General features: G+C 45.5%; 1 protein-coding gene across 1 annotated transcript; it reads right to left on the bottom strand.

Moving 5' to 3' along the window:
• Positions 1-608: 608 nt before the first annotated feature.
• ZP2 (zona pellucida glycoprotein 2) lies at positions 609-8,990 on the bottom strand. Its single transcript, XM_019472656.1, has 19 exons — positions 8,980-8,990; positions 8,325-8,398; positions 8,059-8,142; positions 7,872-7,966; positions 6,845-7,003; positions 6,449-6,493; positions 6,035-6,199; positions 5,611-5,707; positions 5,347-5,528; positions 4,806-4,935; positions 4,442-4,623; positions 4,272-4,363; positions 4,057-4,181; positions 3,601-3,790; positions 3,151-3,286; positions 2,973-3,069; positions 2,800-2,886; positions 2,577-2,713; positions 609-617 (listed from the first exon to the last, which is right to left on the bottom strand). The coding sequence occupies exons 1-19, from the start codon at positions 8,988-8,990 to the stop codon at positions 609-611; spliced, it is 2,097 nt and encodes a 698-aa protein (XP_019328201.1).

Below are 8,990 nucleotides of genomic sequence, written 5' to 3'. Positions count from 1 at the left end.
GGTTTTAAACCATTGTTTTTCAAAGCACCTCATTTATCCTTGACTGACCACTACTGCAATACAGCATAATCTAGCAGAATAAAAGGCATTAGATAAGGACTCAAGAAGCCTGAGTTTTAACCTCCAAATTCCAAGCATAAAAATGCATTTATTTGCTTATCAATAATCATGAAACAGGTTCCCTCTGTGCCTCTTTTCCCCTAAAAACACTAGTAATTCTAGTGCCTTTCTTGTAGGGAAGCTTTGAGGCTTACAGATAGAGAGCAAGGCAATACTGGAGACTGTTACTTACTCCTTTTAACAGGGCCAGCTAGGAAAACTTTGTCTCTTACCCAGACAGTTACAATACAAATACCTCATTTATAAGCTGCTTAAGTGACAGCAGAACAAAATCTGTTCTGGTAAGGGTGACATTTTTCTACTTGAGAGGTGTTCTTGGCTGTGTTATCAACTTCTGGAGTCTCCAAAGTAACCAACTAATTGGTCTACAGGGAACAGAACAAGCAGGTAGGTTTTTTGATGCCATTCTAAAATACATTACTAACAGCAGTAAATCTGAAAGCGAGGACCAGACCTACAGAGGTAGAGATATATCCAAAATACAGAAGCTATGCTAACTGCAACAGAAGAAAAGGTAGCAGTCAGCTGACACACTTGCAGCATGAGATAATTCTTTCAAGAGCTTGGTACCACGTAGAGGCAGATGCCAAGCATCTGCTGGTTAGCAAGATGACTGGAAGTCCTGAAGCTAATGTTCAGTATGAGAGGACTGGACTAGGCTATCACTAGCTACAGGTCCATCTCCTCTGGGTCCCCCATGACCCCACACCACAGGTGGGCTGTTGGCTGCCTGGGGGGTAACTGCATTAGACTGCTGTATAGCTGCACTGCAAGGCAAGCATGGCCAGCAGGAAGGGCAGCTGCGCTCAACAGCAGCACACTGATGCCAGAGCAAAGGGGAACAGGGCTTTTAATCCAAAGGTACAGAAGGGCAGCCCCAGACCACAGCTGAACAGCCAGGGGTTTAACATACCACTGCTGAGCTTCATTCAGGCTCTAGAAGCTTATGATCTTTGACTCAAGGGTAGTTAAAAATCAGCCAGTGAACTTAAAAGCTGTATTACATAGTCTTCAGCTCCTCAGGAACAGAGTTAGAGTATTGAAGCCAATTTGAAGGTACAAAACAAGCAAATTAAGGAGCTACTTTTACATGATCACTTTCTAATCCTAGAGATACAAATACATAAAGTTATTCTAGGACAATTTATTCAATTGCATTTAGTCCTCCCTGCCTGTAGCAGCAAGGCACAAAACCAAATAAAAATATCCCTACTTCAAAGTGTTTTGCTATTTTTTGGAAACAGCATACTTAAAGCTGTACAGATACCACAGCATATTCTCTATCAGCCAAGTCCTCTGTAACCACTTCAGTGTTGCCCTCAAGCTTCCCTTATGTGGAAGTTCATTTTATACATTGAAACTGAGCTTGAGTTTCAGGCAACTAAAGGCCTCCAAGCCTCCCTGGGATAGAGCACATCAGCCTGTGCTAGAGAGCACTTCCTGAACATGTTTTAAGCTAGAAAGCAACAGCAGAGTCACACATATGTGAAGTTCTTAAATCTAGAAACCTTGACAAACTGACATTGCTCATTAATGTGGCAGCCGTCTTGGCCTTTAAAAAAGGCTCACAAGAGATTCGCTTGTCTTTTATGGCCAGTTGATTCATTTCCACCTTTGCTAGCAGTGAGCTTAAGGCTGGTTACAGGCTATAGCCTACACATGGCACTCCCCACCCCTGACCGATCTTTAGGAATTAGAGTGAAGCTACTACCTGGAACATGTATCTCAGTGTACCTTTACTTAAGTGCCACAAAACATTCACTGAGCAGCTACCATTTGCCCCTATTAAAGCCTTACGCTCACCCGAGATTGAATCTAGATTTTTTTGTAGCCTAGATGGCTAGCATGAAGTGCAATTCACAGCTGGGCTTTGATTCTGCAGAGTAAGCATCATGAAACACTACTTGTTTTCATATAGCTCCAGCAAACTAGTAGTAAATTTATATCAAGTATTTGATTACTGCTGTAAAGGGTCTAGATGATGCTGAATTACCAACATTAGGCCTAAACACCACAAGTTAACTGCACAGTTAAGGAGCACTGCTTTGCCTTAAGTAGTATTTTTCTTCAGTTAAATCCTTTTCTACAATCCTAGGAAAGGGCAGGAGAACTCTAGAATCTTCTAAAGTCTGTTCTCAGAATATTAGAAGTAGTATCCATCAGTCACCCCATAACGTGAACTAAGGTGACAAGGAAACCATCCAGTATAGGGGAAGCTGCCATTGTCCCTTGAGTCTTACCCAAAAAGCTTGACCTGAAGCTTTTACAAGTGCTAGTTTCAGTTAGAGAACTTTGGCCAGAGACACTGAGAGTAGTGCCACTGCTCAGCAAGACAGACATCCATCTTTGTCCAGGCTAGTTCCTTGAATGCTACACAGCAACAACTCCAAAGTTACACAGCTTGTCCAGAAGACTTTTGCAATCCAAGTTTATTTGTAAAAAATACACTAACATACCACATTTACCAGGAATGCTCTTCTCTTTAGGCATTTAAGAAAAGCCAACAATAGTAGTGTTACAGCCACCAGGGAGAGAATGCCAACAGCAGTCATTGTAATGCCAGCCCATGCTTCCTTGCTCAAGGCAGTGCTCCCTACAAAGCAAGCAGAAAGATATAGTTTGTGGAGACAGCTCTTCACTAAACCTAAGCAACATATTAGCACCACACTTGCTTAGTACCTTGGGTTGCAGACCATCCTTCTGGCACAAGGAGGACAGGACCCCGCAAGCTGACCACTGCAGAGTTCACACCTGGCATCCCACTCTCTGCAACAGTAACGTAGTAGAGGTGAACCCCACAGTACAGTGGGTTATCTTGGATCAGTACAACCTAACATCTGCTTAGACATTACCTCGCTTGCTTCTAGATGGCCTAGGGCATCTTGTCATACACAGAGGGGAGTCTGGTTGAAAACGGTCACAGATCAGGACACTGCAATGGAAGTATACCTAGGATGGAGAATGAGATCCATTCATTTTGAGACAATAACTGCTCCTACTCACTGCTCTAAGAAGGCAAGTGTCACCTACTAGGCCAGGGAGGGCTTTGTCACCAGAGACAAAGGCAAAAGTCTTCACTTCCAGCCTTTGGCGATAGTTAGCATAGCTGACACCATGCCCCACAGGATGAAACACAGTCCTGTAGCTGTCCAGGTCATACTCACACCTGCCAATAGGTAAGAAGCAGCAAGTCAGAACAGCAGGGTAGAGATCAGTGGTTTGTTTGTGGGTTTGTTGTTTGTTTTTGGTTGGTTTGTTTTTTTTTTTTTTAGAAGCAGTAAGCTAGAGTTTGAGGTAGAGGTGCTGACCTCTTCCTACAAGTTCCAGCATACCAGGACAGGACCACCAAGGTACCTTGAAGGCCACCTGAAGTGAAGCCCTTGTACCTGGGGCTCTGTTCCCAAGGGAGGGGCAGGGGGAATTAGGGAATACTCCCATGCACTGCCAGAAGTGCTTTAATGTCTCTGGCAGGACACTCACCCATCAACAACAATATTCCACTGGGGAAGTGACCTTGGATCTTGTGAAGCTGTTGCCCAACAGTCATCCAATACCAAATGGAGATTGGGATCATTGCGGTTTAGGACCTGAACTTCCAGGAAGATGGGCTGCCGGAGGTACCTTACTATTGGATACTGATCATCATGGTATGGCTGCCTGTATGAGTCCTCTGCAAAAGCCCAAAGCCTTGTGAGATAAGTGAGCATACAAAAAGAGTCCTGAAGAAACTCTGGTCTAGAGCTCTTCAGCAACAGCCAGTCTACCAGCTGCAGTCTGTCCTAGAGTCAGAGGTTTGAGGCATCTGCCTCAAGTAGCATGGGCAGGAGGGAAGGAAGCACATCAGGTCATTAGAAGCCTATGCACAGTTCACTCATACATCCTGCCCCCCACAAGCTCAGTTGCTTCCCAGCCACCTGAGCCCAGAGTCAGCTTTACCTGGGTAGCTTAGAAGAACTAAGGAGAGGGGACCTTGGTTCATTGAAGAAGCCAGAGGAGGAAGGTTGTCTACCCTTACAGCAAGGGAGGCATCACCATTGCTGAAGAAGCACAGGACTGTTAGCCTGTAACAAGGAAGGAGCAGGTAAGTCTTATGTTCATATATAGGATATCCAGGACTAAGTATTACCCCCCAAAGAGGTTCCCAGACATACCTGAGTTCACTGTCCCTTGAGATCCTGCGCAGTGGAAGGTCTGTCCATAATGCCCTCACCTCATTCTCATAAACAATCTTCTCCCCATCAAACTGTGGAGAAATAACAGCATTGATGAGGGCATTCCCAATGCATGAAGCCCTTCCCATCAATCCCAGCTACACACTTACCCAATACCTGGTCCCACAGCCATTCAGTGGGACATGAAACCAAACCCTGTCATTCAAAGATGACTTAAAGGCTGGCCGACATGCAGGATCTCTGAGCCTAAGTGTGTCCAAGTCTAGCGGTGGTGTAGTACTGTCAGCAAGGATTTCAAAATCCATGTACCCATCCTGGGTGCATACAGCAGCTGTAACAGAGGTTCACATAAATTGTCATGCCAGTCATTAACAGCTCAGTCTGCCAAGAGCTGTTGTATTCTGGCTAGAGATACACTTTCCTGTGAAGGACTGGTTCAAGAACAAGCCCTGCTGAAGGATTATCATCTGAGCATCACATAGGCCAAGACGATTGCAGAAGCCAGTCACTTACCTATTGGTGCATGCTCGTAACAGGGGCACTCTGGATATATCACCATTGCCACAGTCTCCCCATGGAAGTGAAAAGCCAGTTTCAAAGAGGACACATAGGACTGAAGTCCTGAGCAGCTCTCCCCAGGTGGCTGAAAGACAAGAGTTACTCTCCTGGAGTGTAACTACAAGAGCTCATTTTAACACATGCACATGTTAGTGTTTCACTTGCCCTGGGGCCATGGTGCTCTTCACACCCAGCTACTTTGTTAATTTGCATTACTCCAGGCATGCCAAATACCAACCCACTCCAAAAGGAATATTTTCACCTCCAGCTGGTTTTGCCAAGAGACTTCATGAAACCCAAGTTACCTTTGAGGGATGCCTATCTATTGTAAAGTCAGTTTGCATTCATCTTAACCATAACTGCCCTCAGCCAGCCACACGGCACATGGCTGACTCGACAGGTGCTTAGTCAAGGTCAAAACTACTATGCTCTGGTTCTCAATAAGCACCAAGGAGCTCTGATCTCACCAACTCCTGTGACTTGAGTCAGAACTCACCCTGGACTTCAGGAATCCCCTGCTAATATGCAGCTTGACCCCTCTCTTTGTGTCCAGAGCAATCCCATTTTCCTGAAGCTGGTCCATGGGGATGGTCTTATCCTCTACACCCACAGCCTTAAGGGTCCCTGGAAAGGCTGGGATGACAACAGTCATGTGTGTTGCATTACAGATTGCTGGACCTGCAACAACATCTTTGTTAAATATAAGACCAGTTTTCTCAGGGAAGAAGCAGGCCAGGTTCTGACTTTCTCCATGCATTACCTGGTGCACAAAGCATTCTTGACTCCACAGTCAGTCTATGTTCAGGAGGGCCATACGTGAGCTTGAGTGCCACAGTGTAGAGCACCTTATCATTGTGCTGACAAAGACGACAGAAGTCTATTAGAGAGTAGCCAGCTCATAATCCATCATAAGACCAACCCTGCAGGGTCATATACTATGTCTGGTTCAGGACCACTGCTAATCATGTTTGCAACAACGGTTTCTTCCCATCCCAACACCCTTTCAAAAAGGGTCTGCTCATGAGACAGCCTGTCCTGTGAACATCTGACTGGCAATAGCTAGGATCCCACTTACATAGATGCCTGTCAGCATCACAGGTTTCCACAGGTCTACAGGAGAGGGATACCTAGCCTCTGTTAAAGCAGCACTGTCTCCTCAGTGCCAATTCTCTTTGTTCACCTACCTTGTAGGAAACAACTCCAGTGGCAGTAAAGGCCACCTGAAAGATCAGGTTGTGGCCATCAGCTAGAAAGTTATAGCCTTGCTGCATGGCTTGCCCAAGGCTCAGCTGATGTATTCTGGTTCCATCATCAATTGACAGAGTCCAGGTCGTTGGAGTTGCTGGAACCTGCAAAGCAGGAGATCCTTCCTTAGGAAGGGAAGGCATAGCCACACAGAAGCAGCAAGGCATTACAGTTCTTCACCTTGCAGGTTTTACATTCAAGCTCCCTATATTGATAGTATAGAATTAAGCTTCCTAACAAGATAGAACTACCCCAGAAGAAAGAACTACTCCAGCTTGGAGACATCAGACTCAGTTTAGATCCAAAACCCATGCATTCCCACACCCTCCCTTTGCAAGACAGAAGGCACATACCACATGCTCATCACTAAAGCTTGGAATGAGTCTTGGGAAAGTAACCTGGAACACAGCACAAGGGTTAGACCACAAGAACAGACAGCAGTCACAACGCTACAACATTCTAAGAGAAATCTCCGCTATAGTTTTTCAGACAGCTGGCACCAGCATCCCAGTTTTCCCTGCAATAGGGCTGGAGCCAGACCATGTGCATCACTAATGACCATTCACAAACTAGTTCTTCAACAAGTTAGTGGTCATGCCAAGATAGACATGCAGCCAACAGTCCTCCCCAAAGCTGGCTGGAGCTTTCCCCATCTTTCTGCAGATCCCAGCCACACAGTTCCAGGAGACAACCATCCCACCTGGCAAGCCTCTAAGCAGGATCTATAGCACTCTCATTCCTCTACTTACTGCCATGAAGTCTTTTGTACAGTTTGTTGCACCAACAAAGAAAGGAGTAGTGATTTCATCTGCACGAACAGTATTGCAGTGAGTGCTGTAGGTTACATTCTTCTCCTCTCCCATTGTGTCATTCACCATCAGCCTCAACCTTAGCCAGTGCTGATCATGCTATAGAAAAAGAGACGTTAATTAGAAAGAGGCAGCAACACTCACTGCAGCAAGAGGACAACTAAAAGCCTTTGAGACTAAACTGTAACTTCAGAGTTGTTTTAGGTGTTTGTACCAGTGCAAGGACAATGAACTGTCATTTTAGAAGCTCATGGAAAAGGATATGTTCTCTAGGAAAGCATAGCATAACAAGACTACATTGAAGAGCAGAAGGTACTAAGAAAACTGCAGGAGTCAAGAAGAAAGCCTTCAAGGACTGGTAGGCTGTGATGCCAGAGAGTCAGCTGTTCAAGAAACAAGTTAATAAATGCCAAAACCAAGAGTCTTGTGGTATTTCAAATGCCTAAAAGCAACTGATACCAGCAAATCCTCCATTTCTGAGGCTATTGGTCCCCCACTTTCCACTCTACCCTAATAGCTATGAATAGCATGCATTGTTAATTGCTCTATCAATATACATATGTGTAAATAGAGTGGTGCTATGAAACTCTTGGACCTGGCCCACTCCTCTACAAGATGTTGTTTAACACAGCTCTCAATTCCTTTACAGGAAAATGCAATGTTTATGGCAGTGTCTGAGGGAGTTTAATCCACAGTTGAAAGAGCAAATATTAAGGTACCAGTTTGGTTGAGGTGTTTTTTTTTTTTAAAACTACTTCTGGCATGAACTGCTCTTATAGAATAGTTTAAGCATTTCCACTCTTGAAGAAAGTTAGAGCTAGAAACACTATTAACCCAGTCCTGACCAGGGGAAAAAAAGAAAAGAGTACATTATCACAGCACCTATAGAGACCCTATTAACCCAGTCCTGACCAGGGGAAAAAAGACACATTATCACAGCACCTTCCCAGAATAGAGACCCCTTTACCTCCAGGCTAGTGCAGTTGACAAACAGGACACTGAGCAACAGCCTCTCATGATCCACAGTGTGGTCACAGGACACTATCTCCTCACCACTCATATCTAGGGAGAAGGTGGAAGGTTAGCCCTGCAGGCAGGCATCTGCTTTCAAGCTACAGTAGAAAGGACCAAGCCAGGCCAGTAGCAATACCTACCCACAACACACACATGCCAGGAATAGTTACCAAGCTCTCTGGAAAACTCAACTTCCATCCCATCCCTGTGACAGGTCACACTCTCTGCAGAGGGAAGACCACAGTCAGCTCCACCATCACCCTCCTGGAGGCACACACCCTGCAAGCCCTCCAGCTAGCCAGCCCTGCTTCAGAGATCCCCTCCACACCGAGGCAGAGGGGAAGCAGCTCCAAGCAAACCTAAAGCCCACATCCACGCCACTACCAGCCCAAAGATGCCTCATTACCCAAGAGATCCTGATCCCCCAGGCCATCAGCACAAGAGGCTAAGGGCAGCAAAAAGCCAAACAGGAGCAGCAACCTACAAGAAGAACAGAACCAAATAAGAGAGCAGCGAGGAAAGGACCCAACTCCCCATATGTTGTGATTTAACACACCCAAACCCCACTCACCACATCCTTAAGGGGCTCAAGCACACCTGCTGCCCAAACAGTCCCATCTTCTCACTGCCACCACAAGCTTGCTCTTTGGCTGCCCAGGGAGGATTATATAGGGCCTGGTGCAGGCTCCACACAGGTGCAGCCTTTCTGCTGCCTGGGGCACTGAGAGCTTGCACCTGCCTCTTGTTGAGATGCAGTCTCCTTGCCTTGAAGAGGAGGGCTCGCAGGAGACCTTAAGGTGATATTAAGTCTTTGGCATGGGTTATTGTTTCCTTCTATTTTTAGGGCATGTGAGAAAGCAAAAAGATAGATCATAGGAACAGAGGAAAATTAGTATTATGGAATAGTGATTTAGGAATGGGGTGTTAAATTGGACTTCAGGGAATAATAAATTTTGTATGAATGTACCATGTATTCATGTAAAATGTATTCATTTATATTTCTTTTTACAGTCATAGACCTCTGCCTAGAGCAGATTTGAGAGTTTCCCAGCCCAGGTGACAGTAGCCTCAT

The sequence above is a fragment of the Aptenodytes forsteri genome, unplaced genomic scaffold (genome assembly GCF_000699145.1).
Source record: "Aptenodytes forsteri isolate BGI_AS27 unplaced genomic scaffold, ASM69914v1 Scaffold84, whole genome shotgun sequence".
Taxonomy (NCBI): domain Eukaryota; kingdom Metazoa; phylum Chordata; class Aves; order Sphenisciformes; family Spheniscidae; genus Aptenodytes; species Aptenodytes forsteri.
Note: the sequence above shows the minus strand (reverse complement) of the source record. Positions and strands in the feature narration are given on the sequence as shown.

What these genes read in the sequence shown, in the direction of transcription:
- ZP2 (XM_019472656.1), bottom strand. An exon ending in TCAACTGCACTAGCCTGGAG is followed by an intron (nt 7,004 to 7,871) that starts GTAAAGGGGTCT and finishes CTTTTTCTATAG; the next exon opens with CATGATCAGCACTGGCTAAG. An exon ending in TTACGAGCATGCACCAATAG is followed by an intron (nt 4,624 to 4,805) that starts GTAAGTGACTGG and finishes CCTCTGTTACAG; the next exon opens with CTGCTGTATGCACCCAGGAT.